Source organism: Pleurodeles waltl, chromosome 3_1, assembly GCF_031143425.1.
Source record: "Pleurodeles waltl isolate 20211129_DDA chromosome 3_1, aPleWal1.hap1.20221129, whole genome shotgun sequence".
NCBI classification, from domain to species: domain Eukaryota; kingdom Metazoa; phylum Chordata; class Amphibia; order Caudata; family Salamandridae; genus Pleurodeles; species Pleurodeles waltl.
In genome coordinates this window covers 1,156,385,079-1,156,407,580 of record NC_090440.1, presented here as the reverse complement: position 1 = coordinate 1,156,407,580, position 22,502 = coordinate 1,156,385,079, and the positions used below count along the sequence as shown (strand labels likewise).

General features: G+C 43.1%; 1 protein-coding gene across 3 annotated transcripts in view; it reads left to right on the top strand.

Moving 5' to 3' along the window:
- Positions 1-21,318, top strand: part of LOC138285029 (neurotrimin-like) — a 972,192-nt gene extending 950,874 nt beyond the window's left edge. For 2 of the 3 annotated variants that reach the window (XM_069224458.1, XM_069224457.1), the window contains 3 exons: positions 12,943-12,978; positions 18,534-18,566; positions 19,426-21,318. In XM_069224458.1, the coding sequence (XP_069080559.1) occupies positions 12,943-12,978; positions 18,534-18,566; positions 19,426-19,532 (176 nt within the window). In that variant the 3' untranslated portion in view covers positions 19,533-21,318. The remainder of the gene's footprint in view (positions 1-12,942; positions 12,979-18,533; positions 18,567-19,425) is intronic. The other variant, XM_069224459.1, reaches the window with a different exon arrangement.
- Positions 21,319-22,502: the final 1,184 nt, after the last annotated feature.

Below are 22,502 nucleotides of genomic sequence, written 5' to 3'. Positions count from 1 at the left end.
GCTGAAGTTTCAGAGTCCCAAACGCCAGCCCTGAAGATGGTTAGGGGTCTTCTTTCTTCTATCTGGCCATTATTCTGTCATTGCAGCCCCAGGTTCATTGTCTTCTCAAGAGTCTGTTCCTAGTGAACGGCTTTTTAAGTGTGGGTGGAAAGTACTAGAATGTATGCACCTCTTCCCAATCCTGGAGTGTCACAACATCACTCCACCCCTGTCCCAACCCTCCTGCACAACATTCTTGATTATTTAAACATGGAAGCTTCAAGCCTTAGCTCCCCCCATAAAATAAATAGCTGCCTGATACCTTCCAATCAAAAATTCAAATGGGAGCCCCTCCTGTGTTGGGCTCCAGAGGTCTGGTGTTACGCATTTTCTTTCTGTGGGCTTGCCCAGGCCAGTTGAGGTTTTATGGGTTAATTAGCACATGAAGAATAACTCCACACTCCTTCCTTTTGAACTGCTAAATGGCTCTATTTGGTAAGGAGACGTTTGATTGTCCTGCTGGTCAGCACTAATTAACTTGGCCCAGTAGTGGTTGACAAATGCCTGGAACATGATTACAGCTGAGCCAGGGAAATATTATAATTCTCAAAGGAGAACAGTTTCATAAGCCTGACAATGGATCTACACTTGGTGTACATGTTTACTCTACAATTGACACATAGCTGTTATATCTAGGCTTAAATATGTCAAACTGTGCAGTGGCACACATTTTATCCATATATTAAAATGCAGTGCGGACACAGCCTTTTCAGTAAGCACTACAGATCTACACCACAAGCACCGGCTCACATCTTAAGGCCTACCTCAGCCTAACACCAATCCCCGAAGGGTCCCTTCTGTGACTAAGTAGATACCAGGGTGATCAAGACCGTAGTCTCAAACTCTCAGACTGCACAGCAAAGAATACACCAAAACATATGTGCTGATTTTAGAAAAGGTATTGCAATTAATATAATTAGGGCTTCCGCTTTTATGATGTTTATTTTTCTAACATTTCTGTCTCCATTTATCCATACTTACTTTTTGCCATCTTTTTTGTATTTAGTCATATTTATTTTGTATTTTGTATTTTGAGAATAAAATGAGTTGGAAAATAGGTAATTTCCAAATGTATTCAACTGATAAACATGTACTCTTAATTTGTGTTTTAGCAAGTTAAGCGCCCAAATATAACAAAACACTACACCTATTGGTAAATATTACATTATATGCAACTACAGGTTAACATATGTCTGTATTTCAGGAAATCTCATCCTATTTTTAAACTCCCCATGTTGTCTATCCTCTCAGCTGTTGGCCTGGAATTCATGAAGAACACAATGGAGAGTGGTTCACAAGAAGCGCAACTTACTGTATTTTTCCACTTCTAAAAATAAATACAGACAGGAAACACATTGTTTTCTGTCTGTTTTTAATTGTGAAAATCAGTAAAAACATAAAACCGGGAGGTTTAAATATACAGTAATGTAATATAATATAATATAATGACATATTATATCATATTGTTTCACATATTTATTATAAATGATATGAATATGATGATATAATAATATAATAAAATAAACAATATTATTATAATATGAACACACATAGTATTAGATGAAGGTAGCCCGCTCGACTCACAAAGCCCTACACACCATGATACACACTTAAATTTGTCACACAAGCTCACAATATCAGGAGGCAACCGGTCCCGTAGAAAAGTCAGATGCCTTATGCTAGAATTTCAAAGATTCAGAAAAAAGAGGACCCATGGCTGCACCCTCTCAGGGTTGGCCCCTGTAATTTGGAACTCTCTTTCGCCTAAAACACATGCAAACCCCTCAACATCGGCCTTCAAGAAAGAAGTCAAGTGATCTTGTTTAACAGATACCTTCTGTGAGATTTTCATTTTGGGTCATGTCTGAAGTTTCAGACACCAGAGACTCTACAAGGTTTGGATAGAAGAAGCCCTTGAGCTATTGGTACACAAGTTGTCCTCTTCTCACCCAGGGTGGTATCAGACAGTCAGCGGTTAGTTTTTCCTTTGACTATATTTTAAGGATTCTTGTATGTGTTTTAGTTGGACGGAGTTTCTTTCTGTACAGCACTCTGATAATCTTGGGTCATGTTTGCCCTTTATGTAAACTCTAAATAAATAAAGATAAACTATATTACACTCTTTTAGATTAAATGAATGAAATACATTCTTTAGGAAAATGAAGATAATGGAATGCAGTGAGACTTGAGATGACTTCCAGGATCAGATTAGAGATCACTTCTATCTCTACAAAGATTTTTCCATACTATTTCTCCCAAACTTATGAGACGCAGTCCCTAATTAGTCACTTGAGTTATCCAGGGATATAGTTATGATGAAACTCCACCAATCCAGAGATATGACTGGGTCACTATTTTGTTACATGTTTATTGTGGGATATTTTGTACCCAAGCACTGCTTCGAGAACATATTACGACTTTTTAGCAAGCAAATGAGAATATTTGTGACATGCTGCCATGGCTTATTAACTGATTCAAAGTCAAGCAGCAGTGTTCTCAGTAACCTATAATTTGTATTACAGATTTTTGTTTTGGTTCCTGTAAAGCATATTAGAGTAGCCAGGCATAGCATTTACACAACAATTTATCACATTAGCACTGAATTGCATGATTAAGTGAAGGTGAAATAAAATAAAAAGTAATGGTCTGATCAGAGAATTAATCTGTGCTTCTAAGGAAAGATTTGATTCCAGCCAAGCTACTGGCTTTTTCTTGAATCATGCCATGAATATCAAGGAACTGAGCCCCATTGCTTGAGTCAGTTACTCCTCATCCTGCACACAGACCTAAGTCAACTCAAAGAGCACACATATTGATTCTGAGCCCCTGCTGTAGTTAAACAGATTTCCAATTTGACATTCATTCTGTACTTTTGGTATTATGTAAGGAATTTTCCTCTGTGCCTCCAGTCATGAGCTCCTCACCTCCTTTCTGTCGCAAATGGATTGAACCAATAGCCTTTTGCCCTTTCAGTGATGATAAATTGGCCTGAAATGTTACACCTTACCAGTGTTGCTATGGCCTACTTTGCAAACTTCCCTTGACAGACAGATAGCAGTGCAAAGCTAGCAGTGTTTTGGTAGAGTTTGTAACATATATGGAAGTGCTGATATATGACTACTTCTTGCTTCACCAGCCTTACAATCCTTTCCTGATCACTGGACTCTTGTAGAGATAGGCAACCCAAAATGAGATGGGGTTGCTTCAACATTTTGGGCCTTATCACAAGTTTGGCGGGTGGCAGAGGCCTGCCAAACTCTTTGGGTTGGAAGACCGCCAGTTCAGGTTTCCACCCGCTGGCCATGTTATGAGTTTCCCACTGGTTCCCACTACCCATACAACATTGACATTGGCTCATAATCGAGGCGGTGGCAATGTTGCATGCATCGGGTGCAACAGCATCTGTTGGACTTTTCACTGCGTGTAATTTAGATAGTGAAAACTTTGACTGGGCTCCCAATTGGGGCCCCTACCCTGCCCATGCCAAGTGTGTGGGCAGTGCAGAGGCCCCCATGAGGCCCTCAGCACCTTGTCTCTGCCAGCCTTTACATGGCAGTGGAACCGCCATACAAAAGCTGGCGGTCACAGGAGTCGTAAACCCAAGGGCAGCGCTGCTCACAGCGCTGCCCTTGCGGATTAAGACTACCAACAACGCTAGGCCATCATCGGCAAAAAAGTACTGGTGACGGCAGTCAGACTGTGGTGCTTTTGCCACGGTCATAATGTGGCTGTCAGACTGCCGCTTTGGTAGTGGTCCGACCACCACCGCAAGTCTGGTGGTCATAGGACTGCCAGACTCGTAATGAGGGCCTTTATCTTTAAAGACATGGCTATTCTTTTTTCACCCTGAGTGTAGTATACCTAAAATTATTGAGCTATTGAGCTTGAACATGCTCTTACAGGACACGACCGACAATTTGCAAATCAGCCAACCAACTCCAAGAAAAAAGAGATGTGGTCTAAAGGTTTTGCAGTTTTAACTGGTTTCTTTTCAAGCTTCTAAGGCATGTTGAGCAAGTGTGTCCAGAAATCTCTAGAGGATGCTCTTTGCCTATAGACCTAGGTATCACTTCATGCCTCTAATGGTGCTTCTCATGCAGGGACAGGGGTAATCTTGCCGAGCAGTTTTTTTTTTAGTGGAGTTGGTTGGACTGATCTGCATAAGTTTGGCTCACTGAGTAATGACACGTGAAGCTAAATAATATGGAAATGCTGACCAAGTAGCCAGGGGTTTCGAAATGCTAATTTCATCACATACACATCAATCAGGATACTCCTGGCTCCTGTTATGCAACGGGGTGAACGTTAGTGGGGTGAAACTGAAATTATGAATCTTAGTTTGTGAAACACATAATTTTCACACAAATATACAACTTTAATTGCAAGGTCTGGGATCTCGCCTGAATATTGAACACAAAGGCATTCCTCATTTACCAAACTCAGAGTAGGCGTTTTAGTGCAGAAAACAGCCACGATTTTACCAGTGAGAAATTTTCTGCTTGAACCAGTTTCCCGTAGATTAATATTTTGCAAACTTTCATGGCTGTGTAATTGGAATACATTTTGATTAAATTGCCTATCACAAAATACCTAACATTTCGCAAGATGCATTGCTATTTCACATGAGACTTGTGCGCAAGAAGGGTCCTCATTTCTGCCAACCATGCACATGATTGTGAATAGTGTCTAGAGCACTGCTCAATCTAGCTAGGTTTGCACCAGTAGCAACTATTTCACTTTTACAAATATTTAAGAATCCTGGCAGGCTCGACGTATTCTGCAGCTCAAGTGATATGTAGCTTTAACCCCACCATGAGTACAATTTGTATAAAATCCAGTTTCCCATATCTCGTCCTTTTAAATGACACTCTTTCTTTCTATGTCAGCTTCAATTGCCACACGTGTTGTGTACCCCTCTGTTTCCGATTTGAAACCCCCCTATTCAAATGAGTGCTCTAAAATCTGATAGCTCAGTATCTTTTTTTATTAAGTGTTTCTCCTGCAGGCACCATTGTTTTGGAAAATGCCTATCCTAGCGCCACACTGTGTTCCTTTCTGCACACTTCACACTGCGTAGACCACAATAAATAGGCAAATAGGGGACATGACCAAGAGAGCGAAATGAGTGGCCACACTGAGCCGAAGCTCCACGCCTAACCGGGCCCAGCTGCCTTCATCCTGAGCCACATCGGGTGGTGCAGTGCCGATCAGGCCCCCACACACCCGCAGCGGCAGTGGGGAGTCCACGGAGAGGGAGGGTGTGCTGCTTCGTACACTGGCCGCGGAGCGGAGCGAAGCTGGAGCCACCAAGTCACCGGCTTCGGAGGGCCCACGCTCGTGCCTGCGGCAGTGTTGCAATGGCACCTCTACGGTGCTCCTGCATGGAGGACAACGGGCCTAGCGGGCGGGGTGGGTAGTGCCTCGCCCTGAAGTGCTGTTCCCGCAGCACGGGCTCTGGATAGCCTGCTGGCTGTCCTTTGGGTGAACTTGGGCCTCTGTGAACTAGAGGAGCTGCTTCCTGCATTGCCAGTGTTAGAAGGAGAACCAGCCAGGAGTTGTTCGGAAAGCTGTCTCCCACACATGGGGCCCAACATAGGTGAGAGCCAGGACTGGCCACAGCGGGGGTGCCCTTCCCATAATGGAGTAAACAGGGCGGACTGTTTTATAAATTCTGAATGCAGTTAAAAGGGAGAAGAGAATAACAACATAATAATAATAAGTAAATAAAAAGGAACGAAAGGACAAAGGAAACTGGACTGTAGGACCAACACCATTACAAAGGTGTGAATACAATATTTACGTAGCTCCACCAGGGACCCCAGGAAATCAGCTCATTCCTCAGAGTCAAGACTTGATCTACCAGTGTGTGCTCTTGGTTCTGGGGAGCAGCAAGGCCGGGACAGCCCTATGGGGGTACTGCTGCTATGACATTTTGGGACAAAGTAGGGAGCGTGTGGAGCACACAGAAGACGATACGCACCTGGAAGAAGGGGCCCCATTAATCTCTGGTGGATTATAGAGTACAAAGGTAGGCACCACAAATCCCACCCAATGAAAAGAGGCCTGGTGTGGGCAGAAGCATAGGGACTCTGCGCCAAACAGCTGCTTTGAGTTGCCACTGCACATCGCACCTGGTGGGTGCTTCATCGAGACCCTACACTGGCTTCCTAGGGTGACGTGGCACGGCTGGGCTGAGTGCTTCGAGACCGGGGCCCTCTGGTGTCAGAGTGTGCGGCCAACCACTACTGAGCAAGACCAGGGACACTTGCCATCCTAGGACACCTTTAACAGGGTACTTAACCAGAAAGGCCTCTGGGATATGCAGTTCCCTCACCGTGCCCCTGGCCTGGAAAAAGGAGGCCAGTGAATTGCAGGTTTGGCGTTCTTGCATCCCAGTGCTGTGGAGGGTGAGTGCAGGGATATGGTGCGCCCAAAGACTTCCAAGCCCCCACCCCAGAAATTGATCATGGACATGCTCACTGTCACCACTACCCCAGCTAACCCGATTTGCCACCTGGAAAGCACATTAGAAAAACATACTTACATGTTTGATAAGGTTCTGCAGGTCAAAAATGCTATGGAGTCCCATTTGGAGGGGCAATACAAATGAAGAATGGATTACTGATAGCAGATCATGCCAAACTAGCAGAGCAAGTGGATGAGATAGAATCCTCCTAAACCTCCACCAGACTGTCCTTTGTGGTTATGCAGGACTAGCTGAAGGCAGGAACTCAAAGCGCGGGTTGAGGATGCAAAAGAGAGATCAAAGTGAAATAACATCCGGTTTCTGGAAGGATCCGAGGGCCCAGCCACTGAACTCTTCCTGAAGGATTGGCTGACATTGGTGGTCCTGACAAACAGAGTCCTGAAATTCTTCTCTGTGGGTGCAGAAGTGTCCTGGAACACCCAACCCCCTTGACAAGGGTGATGCCACAACCGATCATCATTTGCTTACTCAATTTCAGAGACAGAGACTTGCTGATGCCGATGTTCCGATTTAAGGGTTCCTGGTCAATGGTACAATGGTAACAGTATAATGGCATACCCAGGTTACACGGTGGAGGTTCAGGGAAAGTGCAACAGTTTGGAGTGGTCAAAGCACAGCTGCGCACCCTGGACCTATCTTATGCACTAACATTCCCTGGCTGCCTGCATGTGCTGTACTTGGGCGTGACATATTTCTTTGTCTCTCCTGAGGAGGCCTGGGTGTGGTTTTGTTTTAACGGCATACAGGAAAATCAGAGGCCTCTGGGGATGACCTACATGGATGGTCCGATGGGAGGCCCAAACACCACCGCCCACGTAAATCAAGATCCTGTCTTTCTGATGAACATGCTGCAGTGGAGGTTTCCACATGCAGCACCAACAGATCCCAAGTGCTGGCTCCAGACACAGATCTGATATCAGAGCTGGGCACACCTAGCTTGACTGCCTCAGAGCGGAGCTCTTTGGTCACACCTCTGGGATCCCCCTAAGGGAGATGCCTGACACATGCCAAAACCCAGATGGTGAACATAGAGATGCTGAAGCGGGTGCTGGGGCATATTGTGAAATACTTATGACTGCACAGGAGACTGCACTGCCAACGATGCAGGACTATTTGGTAATGTATGTTCCAAACAGGCCTGGGTGGGGTCACCCTCAGGCACAGGCACATTTGCATCGCATGCCTCCAGGAGATGCACTGCACTAAAGCGGAGCTTGAAAACATCAGCAGTCACAGGGACAGGTAGACCTATGACACTGGGTACTTGATGTATTGCAGGGGGAGCACTAGATAGACGCACACTGTCATTGGTGTCTCTCTATGCACCCAACACCCTTCAGGGTAAATTAAGGAACACCATATCTCCGTCCATGTTGTTGGATCCTCAGGCCCCTGGGTAATGGGTGGTGGGGGCTTCAACTCCATACATGACACAGACCTTGATTGCTCTGTACCCACTCTCCCTGGCACTCAAGTTTATACAGGCGACTAAGCATTTCCAGCAATGGACCAAGGCAGCACACTTACATGATGTTTGATGCTTGGGACATTCAAGAAACGTGAAACACTCCTAATAATCGCTTGGCCATCATGTACACATCAGGGGCCAGATGTAGGTTCATTTGATTTTGAGAAGCTCTGCGACTTTTTGCGGGTCACAATTAGACTCAAAAAATTAAATGTACAAATGAGACACATTTAGCGATTCCCAATGGGGTCGCAAAGACCTACCTCATCAATATTTGTGAAGTAGGTCACAATTGCGACCCCATTGGGAATGGCCGCCCACTACCTGCTCTGAAAAAATATTTACGCTTCCATTCACAAAAGGGAAGAGGTCCCTGGGGACCCCTTCCCATTTGCGAATGGGTTACCACCAAGTTGGAGTTGGTGATAACTGCAAATGTTTTGCGATCACATTCACATAAAAAAACATTCCTACATGCCAGTGCAATTCTGTATTAGGAAGGGACTCCCTAAACATGCACGTTCCTAATACCAAATTGCAAAAGCAAGATGCGATTTGGTAAACAAGTTAGTGTCACATTTTATTTGGTACATAGAAAAAAGCATTTTCCCGGTCGCAAACATCCCAATGCTTCGTACATCTGGCCTCAGGTTAGATTGCATTTTCCATAATTCAGACTTTTGGCCCTGATACATAGCTCTGAATATTTGAGAAGAAGTCTATCTGATCATAGCTCACTTAAAATAGCATTTTAATGGTGTGATTTCAGAGGTGTCATTCTGACATGGAGACTCAGGATGGATGCATTGCTTGATGCAGCGTACAGGAACACCATTGCTACACACCCATCCCAGTACTTGGGCTTCTTGTACCCATGGAAGGTGGTCATGAGAGGACACTGTAAAAGCACATCGTAGGGGGGCGAGGTTGACACTTACCCGTATCATGACTGAATTGGAATCATGCATAAGGAGGACAGAAATCAAAGCGGTGACGGAGGTCGGCACGCAACCACACCTGATGGAGCTCCATCACCTGTATTGCGAAGAGGGCCAACCAGCTCAGTTATATAGATTATAAAGCTGCCTTGGCCCACCAACATGGAGGTGGCGATAAACCAGGGTGTGTGCTCTAATGGTTGCTCCGGTCATAGGTTCCCAGAACATTGATAGGCATGATACGCGATTCCTGATGTCAAATAGTTAACATTCAATTGGACATCAATGATGTGTTTGTCCAGTATGACAAGAGGTTGTACTCCCTCCAGCAGAGCCATCTCCACCCAAATGAGTGATTTTCTGCAGGGGTTAAATCTTCCTGTGATGTCCCCACTACATCTCTTGGACTTAGAGCAACTACTGCAGCTAGAGGAGATTCAACTAGTGAACCGCTAAATGGCGTGTGGTAAGACCCCAGGCACAGATTGGTTCCCTGTTGAATACTAAGCAACGCTTTGGGCTACTTTTGCCTGTTGGTTGATGGAGGTCTACTGGAGAGTACCTACGAGAGGCTCTCATACTGGTGCTGCCCATACCCTGCAGCGACTTCCTTGAGATGGGATCTTAGCAGCCCTTCTCAATGTTAAACATTGATTATAAGATACTAAACAAGGTACTTGTCAGAAGACTAGCACCCATGCTTGGCACACTGTTCCATCCGGATCAGTGCTGTTTCATCCCTCTGTAGGTGGCCCACAATAACATCCAGTGGTTATGTCACTTCATGGGTGCCATGGATAGGGCAGCCAACCTCCCAGTGGCAGCCTCGTTGGACTTTGAAAATGCATTCAACTCTCTTGGTTGGCCTTACTTGATCAAAATGCTCAAGGTTTTAGGAGTGGCCCTGAGTTACTTGGGTGGGTCAAATTTCTATACGGAGAGCTGCGGGTGGAGGTGCGAACTGGATGTCAGATTTTGCTCCAATTCCCCATAGGGAGGGGGACCCAGCAGGGATGCTCTCTCTTACCCATATTTTTTGCTCTAGGCATGGAACCTTTGGCTGCTAAATAGCACACTAAAGGCCCTGCATATGGATGCACGCAACATGGCATACCGTTTCCTCAGACGCGGATGATGTGTCGGTGTATCTAAGGGATCAATCATGCACAGTGTCTTTCCTTTGTGATCTGCAAGCCTTATTTGGGGAAGTATTAAGCCTTTCAGTGAACTGTGGTGAATCTTGTGCTTTCCCCCTGTGGTGGATGGAACACAAGAACCACAGAGCTCTGGAGTTTGAATAGCTCCCCTGGAGCTTTGTGACCTTCCGCTGCCTGAAGTTGAATGAATATAATGCAGATAGGGAACTTGTAGATGGGAAGCATGGGTGGGCTATGACATTATTACGGCAATCTATGACCTTTTGGTTGTGCCTTCCCTTATTGCCCATGGGAGGCGCTTCAATTGACAAGATGCCAGTTCTCCACCGTGACCTGTATTTCTTTGCAGTGCTGCCAGTAATGCCCGCCAAGTCCTTCTTTAGAAACCTCCAAAGGCTGCTATCTGATTTGATCCGAGGCCCGGCTCAGAAACAAGTATCAATCTATATGCTCCACAGGCCACTGGTGGAGGGTGGCCTGGGAGTACTCGACCTAGAATTATATTTTGTAGTGGCACAACTGCAATGGCTTATGCAATGGTTCGCCAGCAATAAGATGGGAGAGGGTAAATTGATACAGACAGATCTGGGTGGCATGACTGTTCTGGAGTGGCTGTTTACACCAAGGGGCCCGGCTAGGGATATAGGTAAACTGGCCCATTCGGCCAAGTTAGTGTGGAACAGATACCTACAATTCAGATGCAGTTGGACCCCATATGCACTGCAGATATCAACGTGGGGCACACCTGCCAGTAGAGCTTTAAAGGGTGAGCAAGACCCGACTCTGTGGCAGGGAACAGGAATAACTGTCTTGGGCGACCTACATAGTGATTGCATCTTGCCTTTCGTTCCAGGAACTGCAGGACCTCCATGCACTGGGTGCTGGCCTATTCCTCACCTACACTGCAATCATGCTAGTGCTTAGGGATACATGGGCGGTGGGACGCGATGAGTCAGAACTACACCGTTGTCTACAGTGTTTCCTCACACATGGACTTGGTCGCAGGGCGGCATCATCCTCTACATTACAGACAACGGGCACAGACTGTGTGCTGTTTGGCAAACCTAGATGGGATGAGAGCTTAGGCGTAGTGTTTACTGCTAAACATTGGGTGAAGGCTTTGGAACATGTGAAACGTGTGTTGCGCAATGTGCATCTAAAGTTCACACAGTTTAATTATCTACATCAAACATATCTTATGCCTCACCATTTAAGTGCAATGTCCCGGGAGTGTCCCCAACCTGCATAATGTGTGGCTATTTAAACGCCACTTTCATACATATGGTCTGAGAATGACCCCCACTGGTGCGCATCCGGGTATAGGTAATGGGAACATATCTCTTCTGTGGTCGATGTGCAATTGCCTCCAGATCCCCTCCTATGACCTCTGGGGATAACAAAGTGCACCAAATGCACCAACTACCTTCTAAAGGTAATAGACCTCACTCTAGCCTATTTAAGCAATTAATTACTATGACATGGAAAACCACACGGCCACCTGTGGTGCATTGCTGGCTCCAAGTGACACAAATGGGCACTAGCCAAGGCAGATGCCCTAGCACACGCCCTGCAACAGCAGGGAAGTGAGGGAGCTGCCACACTACGGGATATTTATGTATTAAAGATGTTTGACAAGCTGCACCTGCTAACTCCCTAGTCCGCCTGGCTAGCTGGGGCAAGCCTGTAGGTGCATCTGGTCACTGTGACGAGAGAGCCTGAGTCGCACATCAATGATATTTGTCTTTGGGCCAGTGCCCGCCCTTCTGTTTCCCAATCACCCTCTCGCCCTGTGAGACCCTTCACTTGTAGAACACTACCATATGCTGCAGAGGTGGAGCCAATTACCCCCTACCCAGCCACAATTCAACCCAAAAGCCACCAGCCAGAAGTTGGAAAGGGTTTTTTGTTGTTGTTTCAGTTGTTGGTCACTTTGTCTCTCTCCTGTTGGGAGTGACAATCAGCTGCTAAGTTGACTTATTGGTATGACAGGTTGTCCTATGTTGTACATTTTGTTTTCCCACCTATACAAAGACATTGAAGTCCTCATGATTTATGGGTTTGTATCGTGCTCCAGTTTCACTGTTGTCAAAATTGGTACCCACTATATGCCTTGTGGATATACTGTTTAAATGTCAATAAAGAAATATAAAAAATATAGTGGCCATTCTTCCTACCACTGCATCCAGAGTGTTAGTCGTAAATGGAAAAAGGAGGGTTATTACAAGTGGGTGAACTGGGAGGGGGGAATCAGATTGAGATTTTCAGGATGGCCACATGCGATAGATTTACAATTCAAACGGAAGGTATTGAACTAGTTCTTTGCTTGACAATCTTACAGGGATTGCCCATCATATCATCAACCCAACAAAGGATGTCTTATTATTCTGGCCATGTGCACGGGTGAAAATCATATTTTGGCAAATTCCAAGAACTGTTTTTTTCATTGATGCCGCTGCTAAAATTACCCCAATTGTGTTTGATTTTTTAGCAGAAAATATATTGCAGGAAACAAGTACTAGACTATGATTCCGATTTAGTTCACGCGTATTTGTGATGCTTTCATTTGAATTTGAAAAGGATTGGCAAAGTGACCTTCCACAACTTTGCACACTATGAGAAAGGACTCTAAATTGTCAGCTGTTAATAGCAACGCGGAGAACGGGAGCAGCGAAACCAAGTGGTAATAAACAACCTAAAAATTAAAGAAAACATGTTCTTTATTTTTCCTATGATGCACCACTTATTTAGTGTATGAGTTTTCTCATCCACTTGTTGTCATAAATGTGCGAAAGATGAATATAGTTTTCTCCATTTTTTTCTCATCACCATACCACCTTTCCTTACCTGTTCTAGAAATAAGTGTTCCCACAAGCGCACCCTTGGCCCCAGGTCAGTACAGCTCTGTGTTGTATCAGTCGTTTTCTTTCTGCCCGCTACCTTGTTCTCTGACTTCCTCTGTCACATGCTATTTCCTGGCCTGGCATTTCTTTTCTGGAGACCTGCATGAAGAAAGACCCCCTCTTTTCTGACTATAGGCACTGCTTGCCATTCAGTACCTGGTGAGTGGGTAGGATGGGGCCAAATTAGCGATTCTCCGCCCGTTAGTTCATAAAAATCCTTTGAATGATTCATTAAGTTCGAAGTCACTACCTCTACAAGGGAGCCGCAGAAGATGCCGACAGATTCCTTTGTCTTTCTCGGGGGTTCCACAGATCTCTCTTCTCGTTAACACTCAGTCTATTATAGCCTTAGAACCCGCTGTAGCGGGCTCTACCTGCTATTAAAGGCCCGCTCCCGAGTTAAATGCCCGAGCCGAAGAATGTTCTCTTAAAAAAAACAAATTGCTCACAGAGCCCGAGGGGATTAGAATCCCCTCGGCTCCGTGAGGCTTCGTTCACAGCTACTGCTGTGAACAAAGCCCATTGGAATGTTGGCGCTGCGGGCTTTTACCGGCCAGTAAAAGCCCGCAGCACTCCATTGTTTTCAATGGAGCTGCCAACTTCCAATGTTCTAATATGTATTGATTTTCTTTACTAAAGATCAGTGTCGTCATGGCCATTAAGGCTCTCAGTTTTTTTTGTTTGCTGGGTGTTATGGATTCTAAACTCCATTTTTGCCGATTCTACCTCAGACGGAGTTTTCCTTTGAATCTAGTCTATCTTTCCTAATGAAAAAAACAGGATGAAGTACATGCCCTGGCTCTTGCGGTCATCAAATTACCTAAATTAGCCCGATTCTGGTGTACTGGGTGTACTTTCATCCTATTGGAAACAGTATGTAAAGTAGAGGGTGTAAAGCAACCACACGGAAACCCTGGGAATTCATCTTGCTATCCCTGTAGTCACATCACTAACATCTCATCAGCTCCAGTGCTAGAAGTAAAGTACATCACAGACATTGCACGCTTTTTGAACGGAATCTTGCTCCGGCGCCTTTAAACATGCTGCCACTTCAAACGTGGCACATGCATTACACTCCTGGGCCCCACTGTCATGGTTATTTGCATAGTCAATCGCTACTTTTGCCACCAGAGAGAAAGGTAAAAATGTATCTATTCTAAGTTCCACATGTACAGTTCCTACGTGTAATCATGTGACTTGTCCCAATTTATTTCACAGAGATGCCATGTAAATCCATTAATCGTTTGATCCATCCATCCATCCACCCCCTCCTCTTTCATGTTACATCCATTTGTCCCTCTCCTCTCCTAACGTCATCCATGTTACTCAGTAATGGAAATGTTACACTCTTTCCCATCCACAGTCCACGTGAATACTTAATTTCTATCGGCTCTCAGTTTATAGGGATTTGAGAGTCCATCATTGGATTCATACCCCTTTTGCGTATATTAGTGATGTTAGGACCCTGATGTTGAGACACTTTTCCCGAATTCCAGTACTCTCAAACAAGTGAAAAAAGTCCTACTCATTTTTAGCTTGCCTTGAGTTATATTCATCAATATGCTCAGCACAGAGAATGACATTTCATCAGTCTACCAACTTGGATGTGTTATGGTTTCAAACGCCTCCATCATCGCTATCCCGCCATTGAACCCCATTGCACCTGCAGAACCACGTGGTACACTCACCAGCTTAGCTTTTTTGCATACAGTTTTCCTTTTCCCCATTTCACTTGTTCTTGCATGGCGGCTTTCATCTCCATTGTACTGTGAGATGCTTATAACCTCTTATGCGTTACAGCTCATTTTTTGCAGCATCTCCACTAACTGAGTGTACTAAACACGTAAATCCAGCCTTCCCTCAATCCCCTCAGAATAATGCATTTCCCTTCCAAAAAGTTGTTTTCTCCTAAATCAGTTTGCTTGTTCCTGCCTCTTGGAGTATGCTGTATAATGTAACCTTGACATTACTCTTGATGTTATTTGTGAGAGAGGTGGGAATGAGTCTGGCAAAATCTTATCTACTCTGGAGATGCCTGCATGTATGATGTTGTGAGGAGATGCTCATGGTAATATTCGTTAATGAATGAATTGTGTCAGTGATGCATTGGGTTAGGAGAAGTGTAGAGAACCTATGAAATTGTTTTGGAATTGAAATGTACCTTTCGAAGTGCAACACCTCTACGATAACAGATAATAATTCAATGGGAGATGTTTGCTCTTTTTTTATTTAATCAAGTGTTTTTTTTTTTTTTTAAATAATTGTAATAAATGGTTTGTACTCCTTCAAGAAAGTGACTTCCTCCAAAGCTGGCGCCTGGTTTTCCTGACACTTACTTTGTTGAATGGGGAAACATTGATTTTACTTGTCATTAGAATTAAACCTTTATGAATAAAATATATCTCTAGTTTGACGAATTTGAAGTTAAGCATAGGTTTTGTACAGATTGTGGGAAGAACTGTATTGTGGTTTCTCTATCTAATTTATCCCAATTACAATTGAAATCATCACCTGTCTGTACCCTGAAGATATATAATGTCAAGGTACATAAAAGTTACGTAGAGTAAAGTAAGTTTATCCTGTGCGATATATATAATTACCTTCTCAATGCTGTGGTATTTGATATTTTGGCTACGATATGTTTACAGGATGACATAAAAAGGAGAAAACGGCAGAAGTTCACCCAACTTAGAATGGATTTCTTAGTACTGTTTGCATGTCCCCTCTGAAAATAAATACAGACATTATATTGCTAGAACATTCTGTTAGAGATGAGAGTCAGGAACATTGATGTTTCTCTGATTAACATTTATAAGGCACTTTAAAATTTTACAAATTACAAGAAACATCAAAACACTTTGATGTACTACCGCGAAAGACACAACCGTGAAAGTATACAAATCACAACGATCTTACAAATTAGAGCAAAGAAAAGGATCAAATCAATACCTAGCCCTAACATTAATAAAATGTGTGCAGAAAGATGTTTCTGCATAGGCAAAGCAATTGCTCTCACCTTCTTACATGCCTTATTAGAGCCACTAGAAAACAGGAATATCTTTACTACTACTGTGGCACAAGTCAACTTTGAATCTGAGGAGACTGTAAATGCAACAAATGTAGGAAGTATTAGACAGTCCAAAATGTTGCAGGAGGCATAGTCAGAGAGTTTGCGCTCTGTGTGGTGTGATCTAAAGTAGGATTTTTAGGGCAGTTATAACTTGTTGAAGGTAGCCGTGAAATTGGTATAAGACTTGCATCTTCTTGGTGTTGATTGAAGGAAAGCGGAGAGGCGAAGAACATGTGTCAAGGGCAGCTAGAGAATGACCAGTAACTGAAATGTTTACTCTATCTGAGGTTACTGGCCCTGCAACCCTTAATACCTGTCATCAGTTGAAGTTTTGCTTAAACTTCCAACACTGGTGGATTTGCTCAGCTCTTAGGAGTGAGTTTAGAGGATTCCATAGTTTTTATACCAAGCTTCCTACACCGTGCACTCTGCTACTTTTATTTTGGTCGCTTACATAGGTGCTGCTACCCAGGACCTCCTGATGAGTACGTAGTGATGGTGCGAGACAGCTTCTCAAAAACTCTGGGCCCCTACTTCATAAAGTCTTGAGTATGATGCAATGGACCTTTGTTCAATACAGCGCTCCGCCCATAGCTAATGAACTGCTTTTAATGTGGATTCTGTATGCAAGTCTTCAGTGCTTAATTTGTAAAAGAATACGTTCTATGGCCCAAACACTTGTTCAGATGTCAGTGGCTTGCGCTATCGAATGTCAGGAGTGTCAAATACCCAGACAGGGTAGTTTTGGTTCCACTTCATGCCTCTGTCATCCACCACCGAACACTCCCTGTCCCTTTATTTTAACTCTTGAAGGTTGTCTTTCAACCCTACATTATTTATCACTGTTTTTTAAGTTTTTCACCTCCTCCGTCTTTCCCCTTTTGCGTTTTCTTCTCTCTTGCTCTGGGTCAAAGTCTGATGAGAAAAATAAAGTGCCAGTCCCCAAACATAAATGCTGGTGTGTTCTACCTCCAACCACCAGCTCAAAATAAGCAATGCTCATCCTTTTGCAAATTCAGGTGCAGTGTTCAGATCTTAGTGTTCATTTATTTCACCAATTAACAAGCTTTTTGGAGAGACTGTGAAGCTTAGAGTGGAGAAGTCCAGTTAAGCCATGACTGGGTCCTTTCGCTCCCCCTCCTCTCTCTTGTGGCTGGTTTATTGATGTAGAATGATCTTTTGAAGCACATTCATTTAGGGCGTCAGAGTAGTCTCTGAATCAAAGAGTACTTCCATGTTCTTTATTCTCTAAGTTTAGGCCTGAATCAACGTTATAATATTTCATTAGTGCCATCCAATATTAACTTAGATGTTAAAGATGCATGAAATGCAAGGTAGGTATACCCATTTCTTTCTCTCCACCCTATGTCATTGTTGGGTGATTTAATTCTGTTAACTGTAATTCTAGGTGAAGTATGGTTGATGGGTTAGCCGAAAGCTATGCTGTATAATTCTAATATCCTGGTACTTAGCTTAAGTTAGACATTGTAATGTGTTGATTTGTGTAGGTACACTGGACTCCTGATTGACATTTGAGATTATTCATAGACAACTTAAAGTGTGTTTTCACTACCTTATCTTTCCCACTTTACATGGAAGTAGGGTGTGTACTTTAATACTACTATATTGAAACCTCGCATCTAACTTTCACTTATTCTTTTTATTGCACCGGTAAGGAGCTACGGCAGGATTGTACATCATAAGTTCAGGAGGCCCAGATCATGTTAAATCATCACTGACAATGAACATAGTTCAATTTATGCTCATTGTTTGCACCTTTGTACGTTATTCTTATTTGGTCATCCAGAAAATTAGGCATGTGGTCTGGTCCTGCTGGACGTCTGTTGGACATAATATCCTAGAGTGAAGAGATGTTTCTCAGTGATAAATAGATGATTGTACATTTTATCTACTGCTTTTTGGTTTCATCGTGCAGTATGACCAAGCGTGGATGCACAGTGAGCTTGTTGGAGTGACAGTTCAGCATGTTACAGAACTTAGCACACTGCTAAAGCCACGTGGGAAATACATATATGCATTCATTGGCAGCTAAAGACAATGTTTGTAAAATATGAACACCTCTGGCCCTAAGGAGGATGAGTCTGATATATAATTGCCTTCTTTGGGATTAGGCACTTTTCATGGATGATCTGAATCAGTCCTACCACAATTGTCAATTTGCATTTCAGACCGGCATGAGCTTCCTCTATAAAAGTGAAAAATATATATAACATACAAAAGCACCATGTCAATGCCCCACGGTAATAATTCCTGTATTACTGATAAAAGGTTTCTAAACGGAATTTGGAAACTGCTTCCCTTGTCCAAAGTTTTATTTGAATTCAGTTGTGGAACACTTTTATAACAATAAAATAAATTTGAACCAAGACGAGAAATGTCCTTTGCTCTCACTGTAAATATCCATAAGGTATTTTTGATTCAGTCTAATGCTGCCTTGTTTTTGTGTGTTTTAGAAGAGACAACAGCTGCTCTGACTCCTCTGAAAGGTCAGTGACTCAATCATCTGTCTGCTTGTTAAACCCTCCATCCACAACCCAACTTTCCTCCACCCTTCCCTACATAATCCCTGCTTAGCCTCCATTAAATCAAACCTCGAAACTGCCTTAGGGTAGATTAATGCTATTTATTTAGAAAGCATACTCCATTATTCCTTTAACTGATGTTTCAGTGTTTCCTTGTTCACCAAAGTCACATTGAAAGTTACATGTGAATGTCAGCCCACTTGTCTTAGAACTGTCTCCCCAGTCTTCTGAAAGCCACTGACGGCGGATCTATTCAGATATTACCTTTATTAGGGTCTCACAGTGAATCTGCACAGCCCTAATGTTTACTCTTGTTCTCACTTTAGGATTAAAGAACCATCCCCGCCACTTATGAACATTGGCACTGACCTCACTCTTTTCACCTTGCAGAAATCACCAGGACCCTCTTTTGAATGTCACCACAACCATTCTGCATTTAGACTCTTGCATTAGTCTGCTTATTGTGTGCACTGACCTCTAGATGTTTGTTGTTGAGTGTACAACCCCCACTAGCTCAATGTAATCTCTGCCTTTTGAAACAATTCAGACTAAAGTGCCCTCATACCAAAGAGACCCAAGTGTGCTGAGTGAATGTAAAAAAATAAAGAAAAAACAGAGGAGAACCAGTGCATAACAAATGATAATTAATTTTTGCTTTTTGCTCATTCTTGGTGATGAGCATCACTCTCAAATCATTAGTCCTGTGGCTGTAAGACGTTTATCCACCCTATATTATTAAATGTCACTGCATGGGTATGAGTCATTGTTTAAACTAGATTGTGTGAAATCTCATCTCACTCTTCTTCTTCTCCTACTTCTTTAGGCCCAGGAGCAGTGCATGATGGGAACAGCAGTGCCTCCGGGATGCCCGCATGCTCTTCGCTGATTCTGCCTCTTCTGATACTGCTGCTCGTGAAGCTCCAGTTTTGACATCTCGTGTCGTTTCCACAGAGCTAAATGGGGAAGAAGGAGAAGGAAACATGTACATGTAAACACACAAGAAAGTAATAAGATCCAGAAAATATACATAAAAGAATAAAAAAGGGGATTTGGAACGGTGAAGGAACACAAGGGCGACACTGATGCCTCAATAGCACGACTGGCGTGTTTCATTCTGCTATGGACACTGAGACAGGCAGCGGACCAGTAAAGCTGTGGCAGGTGGCCATTTGGAGAGCAGAGCATCGAGGCGGTGGGATCTGCCTGCCTTACCTGCTGCCGACAATGTCCACGTTCACCCAGAACAATGTGCACAGACCTAAGCCTGGGGTACACGCTGCACCACCAACTGTACAATAGACCACATACAACCGGAGAAATAAAAAGACAGAAAAGAGAAGATAACACGTTCTTTGAATTCTTACTCATTCTACTGAAAAGAACCTTGTGTATCACGAGGGGGTGGGTCTGTTTTCAACTCGTGATTAATTTTATTACTTATATTTTCCAACATGAACATTTAATGCTTACAGCAAATATATGAATAGCGTTCGTGATGGGTTTCCTGAGATTCAGTGATGATCAGATGGTTTTGTAGATCCTGCCTCTATGTAACGTGACCAGTGTTCTACTCTCCCAGCTGTTTCACCATGTGCTCCTCGTGGCAGTGTTTAATGCAGCGGTGCTGTTGAAAATAGTTGGTGTACACCATGTCTAAAATCAGAAGGTGATCTACTTGACGCTGTGTTTGTAGATTAAGCTTACCCTTTTCCTCACAATACATATGTATGTATATACACATGATCACATACATGTATATACACATATGAAGACATGTATATATACGTATAGATACTTGCGTATCACTGTGTGCTTGTGTATGTGTTTAAATATATATGAAGAAACAAATATATATATACATATATACACACTTACACACACATACACTTATATACCACTGTAGGCACAGACACCATTTTTGCAAATGCCTGCTTTGCTCTATAATTTGCTTCCCGTCATAAATTGACCCCAAGTTTGGTGTGGAATGATCTCATGATTTGTTTGACATAGGCTTGTGACTTTGAATGCCTAATTGTGTGACATATAACTCACTTTAACTCTGACAGCAAACCAGAGTGCGGTATTTCCCAAGCACCGCAAGTCATAAATCGCCCATAATATTGGTATCTGGCACACCCCACTTCTTGTTGGAATTGTGCTGGGAATGTGCTGGTCTTGGAACAGCCCATTTACAGTTTTCAGTTCAGTGAGGGAATTTGGGAAAATACTATCCTATTCAGCAAAAATGTATTCATGTTTTATCTTTATGGAAAGAATGTAGTTTATAATGCGTCTGTATTTTGCAGGGCAACTAGTAAGAGGCGTTGGCCATGTTATTAATTGTGGAATTGCTGTGAAATGTTTTTTGTTGATCTTTCACACAAAACAGAGTTTGAAAGTCTTAAATTAGAAAGAAACACCCCTTAGGTGATAATAATAACTTATAATATTCAGATTAGAGCTGTCCTTGAAGACGATGGATACAGAACACATTGTCTTTACCGCTATTTAAGGATTCCTGGCATGATGTTTTCCACAAAACGAATATTTCCTATGGACTTTACTTTCATTCGATGAGGGCCAGAGACATTAATATACCTGGAAATAGTCAACATGTAAGAACAGATACTCCATTATCACTGTCTGATGCGCAGCTGGTTAAATATTGTGTCTTCATTGTTCATTGGCATGTCACAGTAAAACAAGTTAACTCTTATCTTCCGAAGTTTCACTGCCTCAATCTTTCCATCCAATGAACTATGGAACCTACCTGTTGACCTCCTATGCACCATGCATTTATGGATATCCTATGGTGTCATCCTAGCATGAAACAGGTATTTTTTCATCATCCTTGTGCGAGTGGGAACATGTTTCTATGCTAATGGTCGATCCGCGCTTTCAAGCCAACAACCCAGAAGTTAGATCAGAATCTCAATTGTTATTGTTAAGGCTGTCACCAAGTAATAGCCAATCAAGAAAGATACATTCTCAGATTTTCAATGCTTGAGCCTGTGCAGTAGATGATGTTTTCTATACCAGACCTCGTGATGTAGCTCATGTTAAAGAACACATTCTCTCTTCAGTAATACCCGTTTTCGAAAGGTAAGACCTTATACACATTCCCCACTGAAATGTCACCGCAGCACTACTAAGTGCTGCAGTGGCTATTCTTGTCAGACAATGAGCAACCTCTTCATATCCGGAACTGACAGATAGGTAAAGGGATGTGGGTAGTTTATAAATAAAAGTGCCCCAGTACATTAAATTATTTAATAGAAATAGTTGTTTCATAGTCACGATTGCAATGACATCTCTAAACAAGCATTTGCAATGCAATGGGTCTCGCTTTTACTCGAGTTAAAGCTATTAGCGTTGTGAGCTCCTAACCGGACTTTTCTTGCCACATAAACTGAAAAGTAAAACAGTTTCACATAAGTGAGCCAACGGCTACCATGAGCTCAAAGCAAACAGAAGTTCACTTGCAGTGAAACGTTTTGGCAAAAGTGCAATTATCCATGTAACCGGCAAAAGTGCAAATATCCATTTAACAGGGTAGATGTCATGCAAAGCGCTGAATTGGTGCAAAGCGAGATTGCACTGCCAATGAAATAAAGAGAAAAAATTGTCCAGAAACCATACTGAAAACATGGAGCCTCGTATGTTGTCAGTAGTTGGCCGATGCGCTCGAGGCGGGCTAATCATCGAACAAGGCAAGATGTATGCATGCCTTTCACTAATTAAATCAAGTGAATTTTAAAAGTCAAACCAACCAATAGTTACAAAGTAAGGTTTCATTTTAAGGTATAGGTTAGCAGAGGGTCAGTACACTTAGGGCCATATTTATACTTTTTGACGCACAACTGCGCCAACGCAGTTGTGCGTCAAAAAAGTTAACGCCGG